Consider the following 27,281-nt stretch of genomic DNA (forward strand, 5'->3'; position numbering starts at 1 on the left):
TAATGATCCTTCCACTTCTACCCCACTAACCAGGTCATCAACATTGGTTAGGACCAGATCTAAAATGGCTGTTCCTCTTGTTGCTTCTCCCACTTTCTGGACAATGAAGTTGTCTGCAAGGCCAGTGAGGAATCTGTTTGACCTTATGCTCTTGGCTGAGTTTGACATCCAACAAATATCCGGGTAATTGAAGTCCCCCATTACTACTATCTCCCTTCCTTTTGCATGCTTGGCCATCTGTTCCAGGAAGGCATCATCTATGTCCTCCGTTTGGCTTGGGGATCTATAGTAAACTCCCACAATGAGGTCACTGTTATTCTTCTCTCCCTTAATTTTGACCCAAATGCTCTCACTTTGGCTTTGAGGTTCTAAATCTTGGATCTCTTCACAGGCATACACATCCCTGACATATAACGCCACTCCTCCTCCTTTCTTGTCTGGTCTGTTTCTCTGAAATAGATTGTATCCCCCCATTATTACATTCCAATCGTGGGACTTATCCCACCAGGTTTCAGTGATGCCTATTATGTCATATTTAGTTTGCTGTACCAAGAGCTCAAGCTCATCTTGTTTATTTCCCATGCTTTGCGCATTAGTGTACAGACATTGGAGTCCATTAATCATTCCCCCGTGACTCTTATTTAAGGATTTTTTCCACCCACCACTAGGTCTGCGTGCTGTTTACTCCATTTGGTCTATGATATTTGGATGATCATCAATTGATAGACTCCTACCTTCAGGAGCACTGTCTCCCTCCCCCACATTAGTCAGTTTAAAGCCCTCCTGATGAGGTTTCTGAGATTTTTGGCAAAAACATTTCTCCCAACTGTTGTGAGGTGCAGCCCATCGCTTGCCAGAAGTCCATCTTCAAGAAACTGCAGATTAAGGTAGCACAGGGCTGGTGCTAAGAACTAGGACCATACAGGTCCCAGAGGGCGGTAAATGTAGAATGGATAGTTGCTGGACAAAACAAAGGGCAAGGGGTATGGCTTTCCCCTTCAAACCTGCACTGATGAAAGCACCAGCTGCTTACCGGGGAGCAACAAAAGGTAAAGCGGTCCCCTTTAAGGCCAGATTTTAATGTCTCAGAGACCTCCTAGGTGTCATCATGAGTAAGCATTTCTCCAACTTGTTTGGCATTTCTTCTCTGTTTGGCAACACTTCTATCAAGACGACTGCCTGCTTCCCTTCCTCGAGTGCTGCTCAGGACTTCCCAGCAGTGGGAGACTCAAGTCCTTTACAGGAGAGACATGTGGGCCCTCACAATGTCTCTGTCACGAGGTGTTCTAGCTGTGAGCCCTGGAAGACCTGCTCCCTGCCTTGCAGGCCTTTCCCCCCCTGGCCTGAGAGGGCGAGACTCCAGCTGCAAAAGCTGTGGCTGCTGAAAAGGCTTGAGGCAGCCCCAGAATTCTGGGTTCAGGGGGACACCTAACTGGCGACGAGGGTGGGATCGATGGACATCAGAGCACAGCCAGACGTGGCCACCCTCTGCGCTGAGCTGAATCACGGAGCTGAAACACTGAGCATCACAGAGCAGAACCAATTCAGAGCTGACCCTTCTGGCTAGGGCACGGTGTTCCATTCATCGCGTCCATGTCGGCATCGGAACCATGGCTTCACTCGTGCCTCTACTGCCGTTTGCCCCAGCCTCTGAATCATGGGACTCCTACCTCGCTCGGTTCAACTGCTACCTCCAAGCAAATGAGCTGACAAGAGAGTCTGTAGAGCAGAAGCGGGGCCTATTCCTCAGCCTTTGTGGCCCCAAAGTGTTCGCGATGGCCCCGAGCATCGGTTGCACCTCTAGCAGTCCAGGCAGAGCCGTGGGACACGATTCAAGAGAAGCTACGCAACCACTACGCGCCAAAGCCGTCCAAGATTGCTGCCCGCCATGCGTTCTACCACCAGAACCAGGCAGAGGGGGAGTCAATTAACAACTACACCGCCACCCTCCGACAGGCTGCAATGCACTGCGAGTTCCGAGACTTAGACGATGCCCTGATGGATCGATTCGTCTGCGGGGTCCGGGACATCCGTCTGCAACGGCATCTCCTCGCCAGGCCAGACCTCACGCTGCAGAAAGCCATTGAGGAGGCCATGGCCACAGAAGCTGCTGAACTCTCCGCCCAGGAAATCCACAAGGCCAGTAGCCTGTATTTAAAAGACTATGTTCACTGGACAAACTGCACATGTAAAGCTGTATGGTGAATAGGGTCAATTAATATGCTTATGCGCCTTACTGAAACCAATAAGTGTATTGCTGTATGTAATGGAACCACTATGATTGTAACTAACGACTTATCTCGGTGGGGAGGGGTGTTATGTATTGAAGTTCTCACCCTGGCCACCAGGAGTATCGTGTAGATAGTTTTCACTCAGGTCCACGTCAGTTACTTTAGGCGGGAAACCCTGGGTTGTTGTTGCTACAGTGTTGACAGCCGGCTGCCTATAAAAGCAGGCCGGCTGAGCTGTTTGCTGTTCAGTTCTGTGACAGCTTACAAATAAAGAGCTGCTTTGGAGAAATCGCTGCGTCGTCTGCTATGTCTACCCACTATTCAACACCTATGGCCCCCGGTATCAGTATCATTTTTGGGTGCCAGCTTGTAACCCCAGGCTGAGTATCAATTACTTAGTTTGGGGGGCAGCACAAAACACAAGCTTTGTGGCATAAACAGCACAAAACAAGCACACAACTTTGGCATTAGTTTGGAGAGGATCCAAAATTTGGGGTTACAAATCATCAAGCTCCAGGTCACCAAGCCTCAGCTTCCACAGCCATGAGCCACCATTGGCAGGATTGGCAGCAACAGCAGCAGATGAGTTCTAAGCTTATGATAATAATTGTACTCTTCTTAATTACACTGTTTTAAATGTGCATTTTCTATTTTTCTTAAGTAATGCTTTATTTTTGTAATGTTTTATATATACAGTGAGAGAGACAGTGTGTATTTGTGTTAATTTTGCTTCGTTAAGTATGCATTCTGAAGTTGACCACCTTCATAATCTTTTGTTTTGAAATCTTTAAGATAATACTTTAGTTTCCTGTTAATTATTTTGCTTTGAAGGTATGCTTTACATCTGACTTTCTTCTGGATTGTTTCATTTGATTTTTTAAAAACTCAAACCACTTTGAGTTTATTTCTTTGAAATATATAGCAGTACAGAAATGGAATGAATAATAATAATAATAATAATATTTACAAATACAGATGCTGAAGCAGTAGTACGGGGTAGAGCAGAAGCAACACAGGAAATACTAAGTTCAGGATTTCAAAGAAAGGAACAAACAATGGAGCAAAGGCTTCTCCTAAGGAATGATGTTTGCAAACATGCTTGCCAGTTTCCCTCTCACATGCACATTCGCTTTCTCTCCCAGGCTCCACCAAGGCAAAATAATTCCACCTTGGACAGGACTTCAATTCAAAGTGATAAAAACGAGCTTAATGGCCCATTAGTAAACCATTAATCTGTCACTCACTATCAGCTAGTAGGGTATGCAAAACCCCAAAGAGGCAGATCAACATGGATGTAACAATATTATGAGCCTGAATATAATTAACCCTAACAATCGCATTCTCTTCTACCCATCATTCTGGATAGCAATAGCTAAACTGCACATGGGGAAGGGAAACATCATCTCAAAAGTATTAGGGTTCTTTTACTGGCAATTATATCAGCGGTTGGAAATTCAAATTTAAATCAAAATTTATTCCACATACTTCACTATACAGTGACAGCATAGTCACATGGACAGTAAGTTCTGTGTGTATTTAAAATGCATTTGGAGAATAAGTGGCTGTTTTACCATTAGAGTTATGACCCTCCATTCACTGGTAAGAAAGACCTTCTCTACTCGTCTGTTTTATGGCAATTGTGAATATGGATCTTTCAAAGTCATAAAAGTTAATAATCTCTCATTTATGACTAAAATATTCTCTCTCTCCATCTAACATGCAGAAAACTAATCCTCACCCCTTGGCTAAACTACTGTTCTTTTTTTGTTTCTCAAGATGTCAACTCCTTTCAGAAAGTTAGAAGGACAATCAGACTATTTCAGCCAATTTGCTGCAGTTAAGGATTGGACTACAATTGGAAGAGCAGAATAATATATTTTTTAAAATCTCTGAAATGAGCAGAATCGACAATATTCCAGTAATATATTTGCAATACTCTGCATGAAATATATCATATACCCTATAGATACTATATGTCAAAATTGAATACTTATGAACCTATTCATCATATTTATTTTGTAATTATTTGGAGTAAATCCATTGCATTCATCAGGTCTTACTCCTGAGTTATAGAATAGGGCTGCATATGTCCCAGATTAATTTGAGGTGCTTGTGCATACAAATGTTTAAGATCACAAAGGTCTACATGGAGCCCCTTCATTTCCATTTAAAATACAATTCTCCTTTATTTTTAACACCTCAGCAGTGCCTACTGGCTATAATATGCATGTACATTTAATTGCCCTATCTAGAATGATTCTAGATAGAAGGGACCTTGAGGTCCCCTTGTCTCATCTCCTACTCATACCCATGGGTAGGCTTCACTGTGTGGGTAACATGAAAGTGGGTAAAATGGAAACTCTCCCTCTTGAGCCTATGGGTCTGTGGGCTCACATGCATACAAGCACATAACCTTTCACCCACATCTGCAATCTTGTTCCCCTCTGAAGACGCCCATGTGCCGTTTCCAATTTTACACACCACAGCCTCAAGTAGAATTTGTGATTCCATGATCTAGTTCAGATTCTGGCATTGCAGGGAGTTGGACCAGAAGACCCTGGGGATCCCTTCCAACTCCACAATTCCAAGATTCTATAGGAACCAAAGGTGTAATCGGATGGACAACCAAATGTTGATGCTGTCTAGCCACTCCATTGCTTTAATGCAAGGCATATGTGGATACACATTTGGGTAAATAATGATTCTTCTTCACCCCCACCCAACTACCTTGGACAAGGGCAGCCATGTTTTCCCCTCTGAATTACCTTGCAAAAGGATGCACACATCTAGCCACTTTCAGCTTTTTCCCCAATGGAAAATGAAACTGCAGTTTCCAGGTCAGATTCTGAACCTGTTGAGATTACTGCAGCATCCCTAGATGGGTCAAATTTATAATCTCCACTTCTGGGTGACCTGATAAATTGGTCATCCTAGGAAGCCAGGAGGGAAGCGACTGCTAGCGCTGGCCAGCATTGCACCCTTTGCAGTTCTGGTATACAGAAAGGTTACTAGTGTTGCCCAAGGAGGAGGCTGGCCATGCAGGGCTCAAGCAATGCATACTTAAAGGGAAAGGGACCCCTGACCATTAGGCCCAGTCATGCCCGACTCTGGCGTTGCGGCGCTCATCTCGCTTTATTGGCCGAAGGAGCCGGCGTACAGCTTCCGGGTCATGTGGCCAGCAGGACTAAGCCGCTTCTGGCAAACCAGAGCAGCACACGGAAACACCGTTTACCTTCCCGCCAGAGCAGTACCTATTTATCTACTTGCACTTTGACTTGCTTTCAAACTGCCAGGTTGGCAGGAGCAGGGACCGAGCAACGGGAGCTCACCCCGTCGCGGGGATTCGAACCTCCAACCTTCTGATCGGCAAGCCCTAGGCTCTGTGGTTTAGACCACAATGCCACCCGCATCCCTCTAATGCATACTTAGTGCTATAGAATAAAAGCCTTAAGTCACCTAACAAATGAACCCATAATAAAGGAACACGCAGTGGATTCCTTCCTCTCCTGGGATATGCTAATTAGAGTGAAGTTATGGAAACGATCCAGAAACGGTATTATATCTGCAGCCATTCAGGGTTCGAAGAGTCCTACCTGTAGTTCTTTTTCTGCATTACATATCATGATGGTAACCAAAGCAACCATAAAAATATCACCTCAGGTATGTTACCCTGACGTAACTTCACAGTTCCAAAAAAGACCAAATATTCCTGTTTTGAAGTCTAGTGTTGTTTCTGTGACGCTGCATTAATGAGGATTTTGAAGGTTGTATATATTTGTCTGTCAGGAGCTGGCTAGGTATTTCATAAAATGTACACTCTGTCACTCTAGAATATTTACCAGAACCTGACATCTCTCTGTGAGGAAAAACAAACAGGGAGTTCAGGCCTTTGCAATGATCATCGCAAATAGATAGGACTCAGACACAAATGAAGAGGGACATCCAATGGTCAAAAAAAGTTATTTTCTGCAGATAATCAGTTTGGTTAAGAAAGGTTAGGTGTCTTTGCACTGGGTGGGGGGAAATGGCTTCCAAGGTCTACATTGCTTGTCCCCCCTACCCTATCCTGAAGACACCTAGCAATTTAAGTACAGGTAACTCGCAACTTATGTGCATTAAACTTTTATGCATTCAGCTTTACACGCTTCGCAAACCTTTTAAACAAAAAAAGAAGCAAAAATTAAAAAGCAGGCAGGCATTGGGGGGGCCTTGGCAACTCCACCTGCCATTGCACCCAATGTGTTTTGACTACAGTATATGCAATTTTGGCTTTATGTGCTCTCCCCAGAATGTAACCCCACATAAGTTGAGAGTCACCTGTACAATAAAGATACCTTTAGTGAGGTGATGACCTACTCTCCAGTAAGAATCAGATTGTGGAAGCGCTGACTCAAGAGGGATCCTGGCCAGTAGAGTGAGTCAGCTGCCTTAAATGAACAACAGCTGAGGAGCTAGAAGGAGAGACTGCAATCTGAAGTCATATTTGAAGTAGAACTGTACAGTGGTACCTTGGTTTACGAATTTAATCCGTTCCGGAAGTCCATTCTTAAACTGAAGCCATTCTTAAACCGAAGTGCGCTTTCCCTAAGGGGGCCTCCCGCTGCCAGTGCCCTTCCACCGTTCAGATTCTGTTCTTAGACCGAGGTAAAGTTCACAAACCGGGACACTACTTCCAGGTTTGCAGAGTTCATAAACTGAATAGTTCGTAAACAGGGCTGTTCTTAAACCGAGGTACCACTGTATTGACATTATGAGATAACATTTAAAAATTAGTACCTCCCCGGTGGATGCCATTTCACATCGGAGAATAGGGTCAACATCTCTCAGACGGGGCCAGGAGAACACTGGAGCCTAGAAAAAGAGAAAGAGAATAAATTGATGCTCCACTAAAATTGTGACATCAGCCCTCGCCCAACTTGTTACAGTGAGAGGTACGGAATTAAGTGCTCAAGAATTACGCTTGCGGCAGAAATAGTAATGATTTTTCTAAGGCTTGCACATGCTGTGACCCAACAACCCAAGCGCAGCCCATGGGTGTTCCAGTGTGGCCAGCCAGGTGCTTGACCACTCTGCCACCCCAGCAAAAACATGGGGAAGAAACGCATGTACTCTAGCAGACTACGGTTCATATTTCCTTGGTCTGCATTTATACTGGTAGGTTGTAAATTTTGGAGACCTGTTCTTGGAGACTATTCATATTATGTGTACATGCTTAAAACATTTAGTACCATGTGGGTTGTTCAATGTAGGAATAAATTAAATGCCATGTACTTCTATAACCCTAGGCTGAAATATGGTATCTGAAAATATTTCTCGTGTTAGTTATGTAATAAATATTTAAGCCTAAGGGTAAAATTGCTCTAGTTGCAGAGAGCAAGTGTGCCATGTTATGGCATCTAGGAACCCCTTCTGCCGATCTTAGCACCTAAAGGGGTCTGTGGGGAAGGAGGCAGCCTTTGAGGTATTGGGGGCCTGAGTCATTTAGGGCTTTAAACACTGAGCACTTTGAAGGGAGCCCAGAAATGAACTGGCAGCCATGAGGCTGTTTTAAAATAGGAGTTATATGGACTCTGAAGTGAACCTGGCTGCTGCACTTTGGACCAACTGAAGTTTATAAGTCATCTTCAAGGACAGCCAGGGACCCTCCTCTGTTCACCAAGACATACAAATACCCACAATTTTTCTTGCAACCTCATTCCCCTAAATTTGTCCAGTTATTCTTCTTTAGTGACAGGGTGGAAAACAGAGATGGACGGGGACAGACAATCCAACCCAGAGAAGCGGTTGTGATGGGTCCTTCTGTCTTGTGGCTGTGAGACAGACGCAGGGAAGCCTCCCCCTCTTTGGCTTTTGACAAGTTTGGCTTGTGGCCAGATGTTTTGGGCTAGCTTTTTAAATGGGAGAGCAAAGGTTCAAAAGAAGACAGTATCAGGGTGTTGGTCTGGGGCACTTCAGGAGAAGGTAAAACTAATTAATAATAATGTGCTTAATATTTAAAAGGTTCTGTCAATCCCAAAGTGCCTGTTGAGATACTTCTAATTATTTCTGACATTTTAATAATCATACATGCCATAGGCACATAAAAGCATTTTGTTGCCTCCTAGATAGACAAATCCTGTGGTTGTGACTTCCATACAAATAACTAAAGCAAAACACAGATATACAACAAAGCTTCTTTTGGGGTGGGAATAACCAGAGATAAAGGGTCCGAAACTATGAAAACCAGGGCTAACCGCTTCTAGATACAGCAGCGTCACCCGTCTCCTTTTCGTTAAGCACGCCAGCTGCCTCTGCATACAATAACGCTGCCAATATGCAAGAGTCATCCACTTTTGATGTTTCTAGTTTTTAATTGCAACCTTTACCCCCCCCTTTGCCCATTGCATTCTCATCAAAAAGTGGGGATATTTAACCCATTTCTCTTACCAATATAACTCCTTTCCCCCCATCTCCATCAAATGAATGGGCAATCAGAGCTGAACATATCACATGAAGCCTTAACTGCTTCAGGCTTACCTTAATGCCCACGTAGTCTGAAGGAATCATGGGTTTTGGCAGCGCAGGAAGGGTGGCCTCATGGACTTGCTCCCCAGTCATCACTTTAGTGGCCACATCAATGAAATCAAGACCAAGAGATTTGGACACAAATGGGAAAGAGCGTGAAGCTCGCAGGTTGCACTCTATCACCTGAGGATGAGGCAGGAGAAGCACCTTTAAACCCCGCGTCCTCATTGTGAGGAAAGACAAATGCCTTCCTTCTAGTCTTAGCCACTGGCAACACTCAAAACGTTTCTGGAAGTTAGACCTCAATTTCCCACCATCTGAGAGTGAATAGAAATGACCACCTGCTACACTCAAAGCAGATATAGGCCATAGCAAGAGGAAAGGCCTAGTAGAGTCTCAACACTTTCTGAGATCACATATTTTAAAGTCAGACAACCTGTATCCCCAAATGGTTAATCATTTCTTTCAGTTCATGTTTTGCAGGATGGGCAACATTTCCCATAACTGAACACTGCAGGCCCATAAAGCTAAATCGTCTTATTCTGCGGGCACTTTCAGGGGGAGCCACAAGAGAAGTGTATGTAAGAGTCAAGGGGGCAAGCGTGGCACATTTAAGCGTGACAGGACACTACCAATGGGCAATAACGATACAGGAGGGATGGCGAAGGGGAAACAAAGGATCTGTGACCGAAACCATAAGGGGATTGTTTCACGATATGTTGGGCCTCATCACTTTTCACTCTGGATTCCCAGCTCACATCAGAGAAGCAGGATAGGCTTTCATGAGAGTAGCTATGCTCCTTTATTGTAAGTATATGAAAGAAAGTTGCATACAGGCTTAAAAACAGTGTGCTGTATTACAGCACATGCACAAAGAAAAAGGTGCCATGCTCCTACTGTTATAAGGAGGGAAGGGGACTTTTTTTTTAACCTTGTAGGATTTGGGGCCATCCATAGTGTGAGTCTTTGAGGAGCATGAACAGAGGCTGAATTGCCCTTCTAGCCTTCAGAGAAGACTTTGATAATAATTGTTTGGACTTGGAGGGGGGACAAACAATAAATTAAAAAAATGTATATAGCAGCTTCAGGGGCCCCTGTAGAAGATCAGGAGAGAACATTTGATCTTCTCCCTTGCTCTGCTCCACAGTGGTCCCAACTCAAGTCCCTTCCCTACAATGCTGTCTCCACTGGCCTCAAATGAGTTTTCCCTCCTGGTGCAAATAGTAGCTTCCTGAAGGAGGGAGGGTTTTCAACAATGGACCAAGAAGGAAAGGGTTAAACTCCCACTCCCACCTCCTGCAGTCCAAATATTGCTCTCCATCCCCCACTGCCATCTGCAATTAATATTTTTTTAAGCTGTTTATGCTAATTGCATTCATGCAATTAATGTCTGTCTTAGTTTTGTCGTGAAGTGCTGCAATAGCTGGGCCTGAGGGCTAGGAGTAAGTTTAGGCACTAGATTTTTTTTACATGGGGGTGAGAGCTCTATGAAAATGTCGCCCTTTCAGTAAAACTGCTTTGAAGGCACACCATCTTCCTATGTTTTCTTCTATCCCTCTGCCTTCCGATTTGCTCTCTAGCTATCCATAATGACCGTAGAAAGCAAAATAGGTATGTATTGTAGAGTCAAACTTGTGCTGTGCTAATAGGATGAGTCTCATATAACATTCTTACAAATCTTATTTAGTGCTGATCTGATTTAAGCCCAGTGCTGAGCTAACACACTTGCTGACAGACGGCAATTCTACAGAGCTTGCTTTATCCTCAAATTACTGCATTGTGTGGGCAGACAGAGTTCTTTTCTCAAAATTGTATCACAGGGCGCCTTATAAAGTGGTGAATGGCAGCGTATCAGTGGTACAAAGACCCATGTAGCAGCAAACAAGGCAGATATTATGTGCCTAGCACTGTCCCATGTGGTGCAGCAAACAACGGCAACAGCCTTGGTGATTTTTCGCCCGGTGGGTATCAAGAAAAAGAGGGCTTTTGAAGGACAGCTCCCTCTTTATTATGATGAGGAGCCACTTTGTACATTGAGCTAAAATGGGTCTCACCAAGACTTCATTTCCCCGGATGAGAAACTGAACATTGAATGGTCCAGAGATAGCAAAGGCATCTGCAATCTTCCTGGTTGCAATTTTCACCTGAGAGAACAGAAGAAAGCATGTATTTACTCAGACAACCTCCTGCCCCCAAAAGTAAAACAACTACCACCGCAGCAACAACCTGAGAACCTGGAATTGGAGAGCCACCGCTCCCTTGAACATCTTGCAGATAAGTGCTGGCTCTTCACTGTCAGAACTGCCCCAAATTACGCCTGAGAATGAGCTCCAAGTTGCGTTTCCAGGCTTGCTTCATCGCTCCCTAACTCCCCCTAACACAGCAAATAAAGGAAGCAGCCAGGTATGCAACATGGAGGACCAGTAGGTCTCTCCATTACTTATGGATCAAGACGATGCAAATAATGTTTCTCTGAGTTAACTTGCTTGCCCTGAGGCAGAACACATATTGGATGCTGTAGTGCCTTGGCACAGAACATATACACTAGCCTTTTCCTCTCTTTTTAAAACAAACTCTGAGAGCTACCCAATTCCACTCTGGTGGCCATAATTGTTTTCAGTGTGTCTCTAAAGAGTTTATTAGTATAGTTAATAGTGTCCACGGTCTAATGCTGCCCGTTATCATTAAAACAAAACAAAACCATGCTGACCTTCTCCAAGGCTCCTTGGCTAATCGTTTGTGCAGGGAACATCAACGTAGCATCTCCAGAGTGAACACCAGCATCTTCCACATGCTCAGAAACAGCATGACAGATAACCTGCTCAAAAAAGAGCCAGTAAAAGTGTTAGTATGTAATAGCAAACTGTGGTAGCTAAAATGGCTGTGAGCCAGTGCTTCGTGGTTAAATAAGCTGTACAATGTTTAAACCTTGTTATCTGCTAACGACTGTTATCCCCAAATATCTTCTCTCTTCACTTACCTTTTTTTTAAAAAAAATAATATTTATTAAAATTTCACAAGAAAAGGATCACATTAATAAAAAAATTAACAATAAAAAGAAAAATACACAATACAAAATATAAAAAAGAAAAAGAAAAAACAGTTAAAAACAATTCCGTCTTTTCATCACTTCTTTTACGTTTACTTGTTTCCCGGACCTCCTCATACCTCCCTCTTTTGTATTCCAATTCAGTTTGTTAGTCCAGCAATTCCTTTCCCTCCTTTTTAATCCTGATCTTAATCTTAATATATTATAACATTACATTTTTACCTATTAAAAACCAATTTTTCCAATTCTTTTAACCATTACTGCTGGAAACCGCTTAACTTCAATCCGTCATCATTCTAACATTCATTAATTTTACAATATTTCTGTAAGTAGTCTTTAAATTTCTTCCAATCTTCTTCCACCGACTCTTCTCCCTGGTCTCGGATTCTGACAGTCATTTCCGCCAATTCCATATAGTCCATCATTTTCATCTGCCATTCCTCCAGTGTGGGTAAATCTTGTGTCTTCCAATACTTTGCAATAAGTATTCTTGCTGCTGTTGTAGCATACATAAAGAAAGTTCTATCCTTCTTTAACACCGATTGGTCGACTATGCCCAGGAGAAAGGCCTCTGGTTTCTTCAAGAAGGTATATTTAAATACCTTTTTTAATTCATTATAAATCATCTCCCAGAAAACCTTAATCCTTGGGCACGTCCACCAAAGGTGAAAGAATGTACCTTCAGTTTCTTTACATTTCCAACATTTATTATTGGGCAGATGGTAGATTTTTGCAAGCTTGACTGGGGTTATGTACCACCTGTATATCATTTTCATAATATTCTCTCTTAGGGCATCTTCTCTCTTCACTTACCAGCCTTCTTCTAATTTAACAGTCCAATTCTATACATTTCTACTCAAAAGCAAACCTGCTGAATTCCATAGGACTTACAGCCAGGTATGTATGCATAGTGCTGCAGCCTATTATCGTTCTAAATATTTTGTTTTACTTAGGTCCAAGCTATCTGAAAGATTGTATTCCCTCATATGAACTTACCTGGAATGTTGGGTCCTCACTCCTGCCCTATTTTATGGGGTTTTTGTAAGGACTACAAAGTACCTCAAACACAGTATACGAATGAATACTTACTATTTTTATTTACTTCTATTTGTTATGCCCGGCTATTTAACACTATGGTGATGCTTGCAGTGGATGCCGGGAATTAGAGATCTCTGTGCACAATTACTGTACCATTGCATAATGGAGAGCCATTCCAGATCCATCACAGAATTCAGCTAACATTTTTCAAACTCTCAGGGGCAATCTAAGATATCTTCTGCTATGTGTGAACTTATGAGTCTGCTATACTGTATCTTGTTTCAAGCTTTGGCCTGGTTGGAATGGGTCCTTGAATTCTGATAACACATTTTGCTTGCGTAGATGGAGAGAGGCATGTGCAGTTGTGCATAGTAACGAGCCTATTGTCCATGCATTGCTCCACCCACTTTTGCCGCTGGCCCCGCCCACCTCTGGCATGTGTTCCCTGAAAGGTTTCCCAGAAGAGAATGTTGCCCCCATTGTGAAACGGGCTCTGCATCCCTGATCTAGAACTTGGAATGAAACATTTGTTAAGGCTGCTTTAATATTCCGTCTGTAAATCCTGGGAAGTATTTTTTTAAAACATTATTTAAGGAAGAAGTTTGTACCTTTCCATTCTTTGCAACAGCATCCATTTCCACTTCCCGAGCTCCTTCAATGAATTTTGTCAGCACAACAGGGTGTTCCTATTGATATCACAAGGAAGAAAAAAATATACATCCTGTATGACTATGATTTGGCACTGTGTTAGTAACTGGCATGAATTCTAGTATTTGAAATATTTCAGTAGAAAGAAAGGATGGGGGGGGGGAGTCATTGTAACAGAATCAGTCTTAGCAAGTTTGCAGCCCCCTCTTGGCTATGGAGTTGACATTTGGAAATGAACTGAAAATTGCCATAATGATTTGCAGCCTACATGGCATAAGAGCTGTGCTCTTTGAAAACCGAGCTTCTTCTGAGAATGTGAAAATCCAGTCCAGAAAATGGAAGCGTCTCTAAATGTAAAAACATGAGTTCTATCTCAGCTTAAGCATTAGGAAACCCGCACTGATGGGGTGGGGTTAAAGTTGTTGCAATTGTTTGTAGCTGAGAAAAGTTTAATAAAGTTGCGGCCCTCCAACAAGCACATTCTGGGGAGTGTGAGTAATGGCGGCTGCTGCTCCTACATACGCAAAATAACTTAATATTACTCGGGAATCATGTGCAATTAAAGAACATTAGCAGGAAAGATTCACAGACTGGCTTAAGAACTTTCATGTAATTTCAATATGTTGTCTGAAAACAAACTCTTTAATCTTCCTTTCTTCATGCCTCTTCTACAGCTTCATCCTATACTGTACATCACTACCAATGGCAGTTACAGGCGCAAGTCAGCAGAATGTATAATTGTTTAATACTGCACATAACGATTGCTCAGGATCTGTTTCCTGGGCATTGCCGTATGCTATTAATTCTCCTTAAAATTACAGACTACACTTTTCTTACTCCAACTGAACATCACCCGGCACACCAATCAAACTTATTTCCCATGAAAAGTACAAAATAAAAAAACAAACAACACCATTTTGTCCTGGATCTTCTGAAATACTTTCACTGGAAAATTGTGACTATCATCATTCACACTGCAATCTCTTTAGGCCAATAATGACAGCAGGTTAATGCTAAATGGAATGGTGCTCTCCCTTGGGCCAAAGGAAACACAGGCGGCACAAAGCAATGGAGTTAAAAGTTTTATTTATTTTCATTTTTTAAAAAACGAAGCCATGAAATTCAGTTAACTAATAGGGGTATAAGCAAAGTTCACCTGATCTGGAAATTTAATAATAATGATGATGATGAAGACGAAGAAGACAATATGCATCCATGCGCACACACACTACTACTACAAATTTACAAATGCCTTTATCTTTTACTGTTACTATTAGAAATCAAAGGCACCTTTGTAAGAAGGAATGTTCCAGGTATCAAACAAGTTCCCATATTAAGAGTGTAGGAACATGCAAGACTTCATGTGGATAAGCAAATTTAATCATATTCAAGTTTCCTAAAACAAATAAGAATCAAATGAGTGGAGGGAAATGAGGACAGTGTTGTATAATACCTGTGAAACTCTGGTTGCCTCTGCCAAGAACTTTTTCATCTCTTTTTCTGTATGGACTACATTCATTGCTGAGCCACTATGAAGAAAGAGGGTAGGGAAAGGTTAAAGATACTGTCATATCACACTTTTCATCTTCGGAAACTGTCTTCCATTCAACTCATCCTCCCAGTTCTTTCTTAAGCTGAAAGGATAAAGCAACTCTTCACCAAAGGTAAACAATATTGAACTTACCCCTAAAAAGGTGAGTGCCCCCAAGAATATACCAAATCAGGGGGAAGGATTATTGACTAAAGATTGTGTAAAAAGGCTGGTTCTCCCCAAGATCTACTCTTGCTCAATCATTTGCAATGGTTTCACAGGGAACTTGGCATTGCTGAAAACAACGGTGTGTGAAATGCTAATTGTGGGACAATAAGTTTTCAGCTTGGTTTGTCATCCATATTTGATCTCCTTTCATAGTGGGTTATTTCACACAAAGCCCAAACAATTCCTTTTTGGAATCACAAGAATCATGTCAGAGAAAGTTGAGAATGAGTGGACCTATTGTTTGTCATATCAAAATACAATGCCAACACAAACGTTCACAGTTTTCTCAAGGTTTGTTATTTCTGAATTTGGGGTTTGGTCAGCTATAATATCTGTGAGATACAGTAGTTTAGGTACACTGGAAAAAACAGGTAGGTGGGGATTCACCCTCCACCCCACCCCACCCCCCACAAGCCATGTATGCATTCTCTTTACGTAGTTGCTTTGCTATTTTCTAAAATCCTCAACATGGTGATTTTCAGCTCATGGTTTGCACTCTTGCCACATGGAGCGCCTTCAGAAGAAGAATATTTTTTATGGAAAAAGTCATCATGAAATTCCACCTTGAAAATATCCTTGTAAAGAGGATATGAACTTCCTGTTCAGAAACAAGGATGAAGTCATTATTCGAATTCATGCTCTATCCTGAGTTATCTAGCTAAAGCATACAATCTCTATGACATTGTATGGTATTCTCACACATTGCCTGGGGCCAACCCAGCAATATTTTTGATTTTCACAAACCCATAGATCTTGACGTTTGGCCTGAAAGAGACAGCCCAGGTTTGTTTTAGTTTGTTTAAAATATGGTTCAATGCAATGTGTGAACAAGGTCATCAACTAAGAGTCTGTCTAGGTGAACTGTTTATAGGGGATGCTCTTGTCTTTTAAAAAATTTCTTCCACACCATCAGAATGATTCCTACTCTTTTTGAAGAATGAGACCAGATTTTGTTATCTGCACCATCTAAGGATCTTCTGCTCCTGAAACATCACAAAACCTCCCTTCACTGTTTTGGTATTCAACCAGTAAAAATCTGACTTATGTGCAGGTGCCTTTTCTTTAAAATAATTTTACCCTTGATATTCCAGAATTCTCTAATTGTTCTGCATATAAAAATTGGGTTATGAGTGTATGTATGTAGTAGTTGTTGTTGTTTTTTGTTGTTGTTGTTTTTAACCATTTCACCCTCGGCATTCTGAAATTCTTTAAATTCTTCTGTCAGTAAAAATCTGACTCTTGCAATTGCCCACCTCCTGCTTAACCCCAGAATTTCAAAGAATCATAGAGTTGGAAGGGACCACGAGGACCATTGCTTGAACCCACGATCCCGAAATTAAGTGTCTCATGCTCCACCAACTGAGATATTCCCTCAGGGTGGAATAATAATAATAATAATAATAATAATAATAATTCTACCCCACCCATCTGGTTGGATTTCCCCAGCCACTCTGGGTGGCTTTCAACAGAAGGTTAAAAAATACATTAAAACATCAATCGTTAAAAACTTCCCTAAACAGCTTCAATACCGCCTGATCTCTCGTCTGAAGTGACTCAGAAGTGGCACAAAACAGGTGTTGCTCAGGCACCATATGAAACAGCGGGAATACACCCAATACCTTCCACACTACTGAACATATAGCAGGATCATACTGAATCTTCCTTGAAATATTGCAGTCTGGTGCCTATGTTATTCTGGAATACCAGCAGAAGAAAACACCACCACCACTGTGTGCAGGAAAATCCAGAAAGACAGAAGTGCTGCAAAATCCCTGTCCAGAAGAGCCCAAAGATGGCAAATGCCTAACCTATTTGTGAAACACCTTTTCCCCTTAAGAGAAATTGGTGTTTGAAATGCTTTTGGAATTCAATACAGTTTTGTCTATGTAGTTGGTACGGTTGCTCTTTCATACCAAAATTTTAACCACTATGCTGTATCAGTTCTTGTACAAAACTTCATATTATGGGATCTCTAGTTATTTTTTATTAAACATTCTACTGGAACTAATGAGGATGAAACCGTTAAAGCTATGTGGAAGTTATTCCATGTGCGAATTACCTTCAAAAGAAGAGTAAACCTCCTTGTGCAAGATGTCCCTGTCTTTCTAAACAAAAGATCAGCACTTCAGAACAGATCAAAGAACTCCTTCTAGGCTTGAGAATCCTGTGGATTGCTTTAAAAAACCCATTCAAAAGAGGTTTTAATTGAATTATTTAACGCTAACTTACAGTTAATCAGATCATGAAGGCCTTTTGCACTTATCAGAATCCCGCCCCCTGCTTAAACATTCTTTCCGCTTCCTTCAGTGTCAGGGTTGCATCCCTCAGATGGATAGTTTGCCTCTCTTTTATTATCAGAAGGCTTCAACTCAATTTCCATCTGCACTTGCGAACTGTGCTCAGCAAACTCTATTTCTCTTCCTACCCTCTCATCTGTGAATAAGCACTTTGCCACATTAAGCTTTGTTGAGGGAGTATTTAGAACATCTCTGCGCACTGATTCAGCTCATTCCCAGTTCTCCTTGTTTTGTTTTGTCAGCCATATCCTGAAAGAAAAGCAGCTGCCACGGCACATACTTGTCATAAAACTGTTACAGGTGAAAGAGAATTTCATATTGAAACTGTAGATATGGTCAACACAACACAGGTATGCCTATATTTCTCAATAATTGAAAAACAAGGCTGGCAAGATGTGGGTTGTGACATCCTTAGGGTAATGTACCATTACTCAGAGGGCTCCTCTCCCCATCTTATGATTGAATAATATGCAACAATAAATGTTAGAAATTTGAACAATGCTGCCATTTAATGGTACTACCAGACTTTTAGACATCTGAAGGCAGCCCTGTTTAGGGAAGCTTTTAATGTTTAGTAGATTATTGTATTTTAATATTGTGTTGGAAGCTGCCCAGAGTGGCTGGGGTAACCCAGCCAGATGGGCGGGGTATAAATAAATAATAAATTATGATGATGATGATAAGTTCCAGGAGGCCAACAGCCTCTCAGGCATGCCACTGGGCTACCGACAGACCAGGTCCACTTGCGGGGGGCCAACCGCTAGCTTTGCTCACTGCTGCCAGGTTTCCAACTTACCTTCAATTAAGCAAAACTAGTCTATTTGTAAGGAGGGTTGTCACCACCCTTTGGAGCCTTAGTCTTGTAATTGTTGTTTCACATGGTATATGCCTTACATTTTGTTATACAAGAAATTCTCTACTGATCACTATAGGAGTGGAAAATACGTGGGATCCAACTCCAAAAGGACAAATTCTATTTATCAAACCAGTGTTGGATGTTAGAGATAGGGACTATGGGGTGCAGACTTTCCTGCTGTGGGCAGCATGTCAAATGCGACAGTGCTAACAGGACGGCTCCACCAGAAAGAAAGCAGACACAAACTTTGCTACAGTTTTAGCACATGCTGAAAACCTTGGAACTGATTCTGTTCAACTTCAGCCCAGCTCAAACCCAAGATCTGCTGGGATGAATTTGGGCCTATGCCATCGTAACTCCATCCTAGTTCTGCCAGGAGTTACACATGACTTAAACTGACGTAAGTTTCACCAGCTTCCCAGAATTAGGATTGCTAATCCTGTTTTTAACTACATTGTATGTTAAGATTACTGTACTACTTCTATTCTTGTACACTTGCCAGAAGCATTTACATGACAGGTGGTGTATAAAATTTTTAAAATAAAAAATAAAGTGAATAAAATGGCTAGATCTACTTCACCACTTCTAGAGTAAATGAGAGAAACAAGGGTTATTATTATTTTTCTTTTTAGCAAGGATGACATTCTGTGATTTACTAAGGGCATTCAACTGACTTTTATATTGCCCAGTACATGTCAGAATGTTTTGACCCATCTTCCTGGACCTTTTATAATCTTAAGATATTACCAGTAGCTGTCAATTTATCTACATTTCTGACAGTATAGCATGCATACACACACATTAGGTGACATCTTTTCTTCTTTTGAAGAGGGTATACATGGGGAGGTCCCAACACATTTGTGTGGGCAGCATTTGCCAAGATATTGTTCCCAATACTTCCATGTGACTTTTTAGACCTGCAGGACAGTGACTGTACATACACCTCATAGCTGGTACTGAAGCCGTCAAAGATGGATGCATGAAGGATCAACTGAGCTGGTAAACAGACATATCAGCTATCAGCATCTGAGTGGGCATTATCCACAGAAAACAATAGTATCACCACTACTATCTTCTAGGATGTGAAGCGCCAAAACCCAATTGTCCAGTTAAGAAATCACTTTTTCATGGTGTTGGAGAAAGAGACTTTTCAGACTGTTTACAGGATCCAATTTGATTGTGTTTTTCAGCTTTGTAAAAGCCCATAACAGATCTTAAGGCAGGAGCACTCCTGCCATCATCAGGTGCTCCTGAGCATCAGCAGCGGTCATCATTGTCTCTGCTCAGACGGATCTGATGCAAGCAAGCAGGAAGCAAGACAGCGAAGGGAAATAATTGCTGCCCAGACTAGAGTGGCTTCCAAGAAGTAAGCCTTAGGAGGAGATGGCTGAAAAGTATGTAGGCTGAGGAGCAGGATAACCCAGGGTACTCTGGGAAGGGAAGAAAATACGTGAAGATGGTCACTCGCTTGGATGGCTTTGGAAAAAAGAGGATGGGGTAAATTCATGGAAACTCAGTCAATCCACCCGTGAGCCAGGACTGCCAAATGAAACATTCATATCAGTTGCTGATGTGGGGCAGGGGAGCTGGAGAGAAACAGAAGCAACAGAGAGTGAATGTTGCCTTCATGCCCTGCTTGGGACTTCTCCAAAGCAGGTGGTAGGTCACTGCTGTGAAAAGGAGGATGAGCTAGATAGCTTCTTGGTCTGACCCACCAGGACTCCTCAGAGAATTCGCCCAGGTGCTTTGAGTGAAGGGACATGGGCAATATGGGAATGGGAAAGTCAAGGTTAACCGCCAGCTGCTACGTAGGGGACCCCAGGTTAGGAGACTCTTCTGATTTGGAAACTGGGGAGCAAATAGCCCTAACATTGGTTTGGTGCAGCCGGTCCAAAGTCAATACTCTGTAATCAATGAGATGCTGACAAATGGCAAAATGACTAAGAACCCAACACTGAAGTTCTTAATACAATATTAAGTTGAGAGAGCCTGCTGTTGGCTCAGATATATGAGTGCCAGGCAGGTCTAATACTTTTTCATTATCTCAGTACCTATCAGACCTGCAGCTTCTTGGTCTAAAAACTGAGCAGCTTCCATAGGTATCCTGATAGTGCAAACAATGTAGGAAGTTCAATTTACATTGTCAAGGGCGGGGGAGAGGCTTACCTCAAAACATAGGAAGGTCTCAGCAAGCATGGGTAGCCAACCAAGTTAGCAAATTCAACAGCATTCTCCTAAAAAGTTGGGAAACGATTTTTTTTTTATATAAGATACTGAGAATGCCTAGACATGTTTGTACAAGTAAAATCTGGATACATTCTCAGTCTTTGGTGTACCTGAATAAGCTAATCTGTATATGGAGGAGCGGAAGAGTGTTCTCAAAGGTTTTTAGAAGAGAGAAGGAACCTAACCACCCTGAATGGTGATATCACACCCCAGGTCACAAAAGAAGCCTTGCAAATGAAAGTGGGGTGCTTAACATTTTGGGTGTGTTTGAACCATCATTCTGCATAATGCAAACAACCCTAGGAGGCCAAGCTCAGCAGCAGGCGGCAGGGTTGGGCTAGGCCACTTATCTGACCTCTCTCTGGCTGCCACTGCTGCATATCAGGACAAGGAGGGGGAAGATGAGGTGGCGATGAGGTTGGCACAGTGCAGGTGCCACAGCAGAGCCCACCTGGTGCTTCTGCCAAGGTCTTTGTACCACACCGACCCCATCCTTCCCCACTCCACCCTGGTATGCAGGGAGGCCAGGTGCGGCCCCCACCTCTCTGTCTGCTCCTGCCAAAGCTTGAGGTCTTGTGCCTCCTTCCACTCTTCCATGTGGATACTTCTGCTTAACTATGTTTGTCATTTCAGCCAAAACATGGTTAACAATAGCTATGGCTTGTTTGAAACAAGTCAGCTTGTTTCAAACAAACTACAATTCATGCTAGTTTCTCAGGCCAGATGAAATAATGTTGTGGGTAATTAAAAATGGTCACACAGAAAGAGGGGAGGGGAGGGGGAGCATGGAAGGTTCTCCTGGGCTCTCTGGACAGGCATGGCAGAGCAAAAATAACCCCCCACTCAAAATTCCTGGACACCAAAAGTGCTTCCTAAAAAATTCAATGCCTCAGAAACTGACCTGTAACTGTAACTGACTAAAAAAATGAACAGAACACAGTGTGATAGGAGGAAACTCATCTTCAAAGCCCTCACATGTATAGCAAGGAATAAACCCAAGGAAAGGATTACGACCCAGCTAGGGCACAAGCTTGCTTGCTCCTACATCCATGCTGCAGGATGAATGCACCCTTCTAAATACGAACAAAGAAAATTAATTGTGAACAGTGGCTTAAGCCTTCAACTGCTGTTCCTTAAATTACTAAACACAGATTAGATGTATGTCTACATACCAAGGAATTAACTGCTTTCCAGGGTGCTTGAGCTATTTGCAGCTCATCAAGAACAGCAGAGAATGTAGATCGATCCTCTGCCCGGTCAATCTGCAGCGGGTTAGTGCCCATAATTCTAACTCCATTCCGGTAAAGTGGCAAAGCCAGGTTGTTTGGAATCTGCCCTCCTACAGAGATGATGCAGCCATCGCATTCCTATAGAAAATGAGAACAGAGAGAAACTTAGACACAAAAAAACACACACCACAAGTTGATTATGTGCAGCTCCTTGCCAAACTAAACCATCTATTAGCACAATCAGAAGCAAGGTAGAGAGAACAGCTTGGATCCAGAGAAGGATGAGGTTCCAGTAACTGTCTTGCTCTATTCTGCCTTGGTTAGACACACCTGGAGTCCTGTATCCAGTTCTCGGCCACAATTTAAGAAGGATATTGACAAGCTGGAACGTATGCAGAGGAGGGCAACCAAGATGATGGAAACCAAGCCTTATGAGGAATGGTTGAAGGAGCTGGGTATGTTTAGCCTGGATAAGAGGAGACTGAGAGGAGATATGATAGCCATCTTCAACTATCTAAATGGCTGTCACATGAAAGAAGGAGCAAGCTTGTTTTCTCCTGCTCCGATAGCTTCAAGTTACAAGAAGAGAAGTACTTTCTGATGGTTAGAGCTGTTTGACAGGGGAACAGAATCCTTTGGGAGGTGGTGGACTCTCCTTCCTTGGAGGTTTTTAAGCAGAGGTTGGATGGTCACCTGTCAGGGAAATTTTAGTTGAGTTTCCTGCATTGCAGGGAGTTGGACTAGATGACCCTCAGGGTTGCTTCTATAATTCTATTATTGTTTTACTTTCTCATACATGGAATTTTAAGCTTCCCACTTTGACACCCCCAAAACAACTCTCTGTAAAAAAGGGGTGTTGTCCAGAGCAGCACCCTGTGGGGTGAACCAGTCCCAAGGGTTGTTGCAGCTCTGGCTGCCAAAGCCCCAGTTAACCATTCTCTCCTCCCAGTAAGCTCCAGGACAATATGAAAGAACCCTCCCTCCCTCCTCTAGTCCGACACCACTAGCACTACTTTTGTCTGGGCTAAGTCAGGTGGGCCAGTTTTAAAAACAGAATTCCAAAGGAGTCACATCATGAACCCTGACTGCTAATGGGTGACCTGGTGCTCTGACCTCGAAAGGGCACTTGGCCTTGTTCCTAACAAAAGGAGTGTTCTCATGTCTCAAGCCTGGAGGCTTTTCACCTGGCTTCTTTGAATTCTCCCCCCCCCCCCCCATAAAAGGGAGAGAGAGAGAGAGAGAGAGAGAGAGAGAGAGGGAGAGGAGAAAGGTACTTGACAGGTGGTATTAATTGGATTGCAGCTCATGCTGCCCTAGTAGGAGACAGGGTCAAGAATTCAAGCATTTTAGGAACAGAGTTGCAAAGAAAATACATTTTTAAGTATTCTGCTTAAGCACTTTGCCGAGCCAAAGGTGACAATGAGACTGACTTTGCAAAATGGAAGGTTTAGGAAACCTTGGTTTATATTCTTCTGAGACTATTTGGGTTTTACCTCCTGTTGGGAGGTGTCCAAGATGATGAGCAGGCTGAGGCAGCACAGAGACCTTCAAAAACTGCTGCACATCTATCAGAGCAACTTTTTGAAAGCTGTGTTTGGCATTTGAAAAATCATGTTAGCTTCAATGGCATTGTCCTCATGCATAAAATTAAGCATGTGTGTAATTGCTTTCACAATCACAGGTTAAAACTAAGCTCAGCAAGGGCAGGACAATTTGATCCATAAATAACTGTGAAATAAATTAAATCAGCTTGTAAATACTGTGCAATATGTCATCTTTGGAAAATAATTCTCTATTTATTTGGCAGTCATTATGGAGCAGTTGGTTAGGAACTGCAATGCCATGCAAAATATAATGCCAGGGTCTTTAAAAAAAAAAAAAAAAAGTAGTGCCCAGCCCAAGGGGACAATGAGACTGACTTTGCAAACTGTTTGGCATGGTTTAGGAAACCTTGGCCTTGATTCTTATTTTGAGGCTGTTTGGATTTTGGATTAAAAAATAAATAAAATACCTCCTGTTGGTAGATGTCCAAGATTCTCTCCAGGGACAGCTCATCGAAGTAGAGCCTGTCACACTCATCAAAATCCGTGCTCACTGTCTCTGGGTTGCAGTTCACGACAACTGTTTTCTTACAGAGCTGTCGCAATGTGCGGATGCAAGACACGGCACACCAGTCGAACTCCACGCTGCTCCCTGCCAATGAAAGAGCAAAACCAGGTGAAGTTTTGAAAGGAGATCATGGTACAGGCAGGTTTTAAAACACCAGGAGCGGTGAAGGGCAGGGCAAAGATTCCAACTGCTTCCGCGTAAGCCTCCCAGTAACTCAAAACCTGTGCAAACATCAGCAATACCTGTGAACGACTGAGTTCATAGAATCATAGAGTTGGAAGAAGCCTCCAATGCCAGCTAGTCCAAACAACTGGCAAAGCAGGATATCCACTGCTAAGGTACTTCTGGGAGGTGCCATCCAATCTCTGCTTACGAAACCTCAAATGAAGGACAGTTCTATCACCTTCTGAGGGAGGAACTATTGTCTGTACCATCTGTACCAAGTTTTCACTATTGTTTTTGAATCCTTTTCTTGTCATTTGAAGCCATGGCCCAGACCTCTGGAGCAAGAGAACACAAGTCTGCTCCCTCAACTCCATGACAACCCTTCAGATTAATTCTCTTCCCCAGACGAAACACACCCAACTCTTTCACCCCTTCTCCGCAGGACTCCAGGTCTCCAGGCCCCTTTGCCATCCTTGTACTAAATAGCACCTTCTTGGAATTAGTTCAGCAGTTCATGGGGCTGACTGGGGGCCAGTATTCCAAAGCGGAAGGGAGAATATCATTCACCATCTCTTAATTGTGCTTACATCTATACCAGCACTTTCCAGGTTTTTAATTTGTATTTTTAGAATTAGTCTAAAATCTTTGGCAAAAATAGAAATGGCTTTGGTTCTACATGGACAAAATGCAATGTTCTAGCAACGACACAACGTATATTTTGCATGTGGAATTCTAGGACAATGTGAAACTTTATTGCAGAAGAGGGTGCCTAACACACCTAACACACTTTTACAGGGTCTTCTAGTCTGGAAAGGCAGAGATACTAAAAACAAGATTTACCTATGTGATATGGTCCACAACCCAGCACCATCGTTCCATGGTCATCAAATTTTACATCATGCTCCTAAAATAGAACACAGTACGCAAAGTCATCCAGTATTGTTCTCAGCAGCATCCACTGCGCCCATGAGAAGAAACCATTTATGCCTTGCAGTTCTTTATTTTTAAATTTTTATTACTGGGACTTAACTTTGACCTCATTTAGTTTACTTGAATGCCACTGAGTTAAACAGATTTTTGGAAACTCAGATTTACCTTAATTGTAGGACCAATTTAAAAATCCTTTTTTTAATAATTGCTTTATTGATTATAAAAAAAGAAAAAACCAGTCAACAAAGAAAAAACCCAAAGGATATTACAAATTACAAAAAATAAATTTCTTACAACACAACTTCTATTATGACTTCTATTCACCCCATCCAGAGTCCCAGGTTTCTTTTGAGTAGCGCACTTTTAATTATCACTCCAGATTTCTCCCAAATTCTTATTTTCAGAAAGTTTTCTGAGTTAATAAAGGGGTCATTCTAAGCCTGCCAGAGAATTCACAATTTTACAATGCTCTTTAAGATATTTTCTGTAAATGTCCCACTCTCTAGTGAACATTTGTTTTGTATTATCTCTAATTCTTCCTGTCATCCTTGCTAATTCTGTGTATTCTAATAATTTTGTCTGCCAGTCCACTTTGGTCAGGGTGGAATCTCCTTTCCATTTTTTGGCTATTAAGATTCTTGCTGCCACTGTTGTGTACAAGAACATCTTCCTCACATTTTTTTGGCATGTCTATACATTATACCCAGTAGAAAGGCTTCAGGGGTTTTTGCAAAGGAGATTTTAAACCTCTTTTTGAGCTCATTGTATATTATATCCCAAAATTCCCTTATTTTCTTACAATTCACATGTAAATCATCGTACCCCCTGCCTCTCTACATCTCCAACAAATGCCTGGTTCTATACATTTTTTGCCAATTTTGATGGTGTTAAATACCACTGTTAAAGCATTTTCATGAAGTTCTCTTTCAGGGTATAACATGCAGTACACTTCAAGTCTTCCCTCCATAGTTTTCCCTGGGCTTTCATTGGAATATTATAGCCAAAGTCTCTGGCCCACTGGACCATTTCCGATTTAAATTCCTCCTCTTTGACTTCCCAGTACAGGAGTCGTCTATACATTTTAGAGAGTGGTTTCTCTCAATTTAAAGATTCTGATACACTCCTGTGAGATGTATTCTGTGTCTTGCTGAAAGGTAGTGGCACGAATAATCACATAATACAGGAAGGAATACACCAATTTAAAGTAGCCTTCTAATCTTACCAACGATTAATGTTGGCTTACAGAATATTGTAGCCATAATGAATGCTTGTAATTAAAGGACACCATTGAAGGTACAGACTCACACCAGTGAGGTCACAGTGCCCTTATCCATTATGCTACTGAGTTTAGAGTCCAAAAGCAAGAGCTATGCCTAAAGAGTCCCATTTATGAAGAGTGGCTCAATTGACTCAGGAGCACTGTTTCATAGAAAGTGGAGGATGGAGGTCTGATTTAAAGAGCAAAAGGGCTGCATAGATGAAGAGTGCAGACACCATCACTTGTCTCTGTTTACTCCCTGCAGCCCCACCTCCCTCCAAGCATTTTTGCTCCAGCCAGGCTCACTTCTATCGATCTATCGATCTATAATCGACAGCCAAGTCATATAACAAGTTGAAAAGGGCAACTACAGAAGGACTAAAGGGATAGCTTGATTTGATTATTTGTATCAATAGTTGAGTAATGCTTCTGTCTAGGAAGGAGCATCTGAAGCTGCCACATTATGTGTCAGACTAAATTATCTCACAATCTCAGCACAGTCCACTCTGACAATCAAGCCCTTTCCTAGCACCTGCTTCCCCCACAAACCTTTTTAACTGGAGATGTTGGGGTCTGTGAACCCAGGTCCTTCTGCTGGCAATGCAGATGAGTCTTTGGGCCTTTGATAGCTCATCTGTTATTCACATTATGCTAGCCCAGGAAAATGTCCATTATTAAAGGTTATGTAACATGGTCATTTTGCCTGGCCTCAACTCAGGCTAATAGGCTTTAGGAGTTTTGTGTATAAGAGTTGTATTGCTACGCCTGTCTGGGAATCTACCCAGGTACTTTCATAACCGCCTCAGCTAAGCATTGTCCTCATTCTTCCTACTGCTTTCACTATGTACTAAGTGACTTTGATTCTTAAGTTTGTGTTCTGATCTTCAACTCTTGCAGAGATATGCACCAAACTGATTTGGCATTACTGCACGGGCTCTCTGGCCCTTTTGGTTTGTGCCTCATGCTTCAGTGGCATTCAAGA

The 27,281-nt window shown here is 42.3% G+C and overlaps 1 protein-coding gene across 2 annotated transcripts in view; it reads right to left on the minus strand.

Moving 5' to 3' along the window:
• CPS1 (carbamoyl-phosphate synthase 1) overlaps positions 1–27,281 on the minus strand; it is a 157,483-nt gene that overhangs the window by 15,303 nt on the left and 114,899 nt on the right. For both annotated transcript variants that reach the window (XM_081015519.1, XM_081015518.1), the window contains 10 exons: positions 24,952–25,015; positions 23,849–24,030; positions 21,781–21,975; positions 20,549–20,616; positions 14,924–14,999; positions 13,431–13,508; positions 11,446–11,553; positions 10,790–10,879; positions 8,748–8,918; positions 7,008–7,082 (listed from right to left, as the gene is read on the minus strand). In XM_081015519.1, coding sequence (XP_080871645.1) covers positions 7,008–7,082; positions 8,748–8,918; positions 10,790–10,879; positions 11,446–11,553; positions 13,431–13,508; positions 14,924–14,999; positions 20,549–20,616; positions 21,781–21,975; positions 23,849–24,030; positions 24,952–25,015 — 1,107 coding nt within the window. The remainder of the gene's footprint in view (positions 1–7,007; positions 7,083–8,747; positions 8,919–10,789; positions 10,880–11,445; positions 11,554–13,430; positions 13,509–14,923; positions 15,000–20,548; positions 20,617–21,780; positions 21,976–23,848; positions 24,031–24,951; positions 25,016–27,281) is intronic.

Source organism: Podarcis pityusensis (genome assembly GCF_964106645.2).
Source record: "Podarcis pityusensis genome assembly, chromosome: 1".
Classification (NCBI taxonomy): domain Eukaryota; kingdom Metazoa; phylum Chordata; class Lepidosauria; order Squamata; family Lacertidae; genus Podarcis; species Podarcis pityusensis.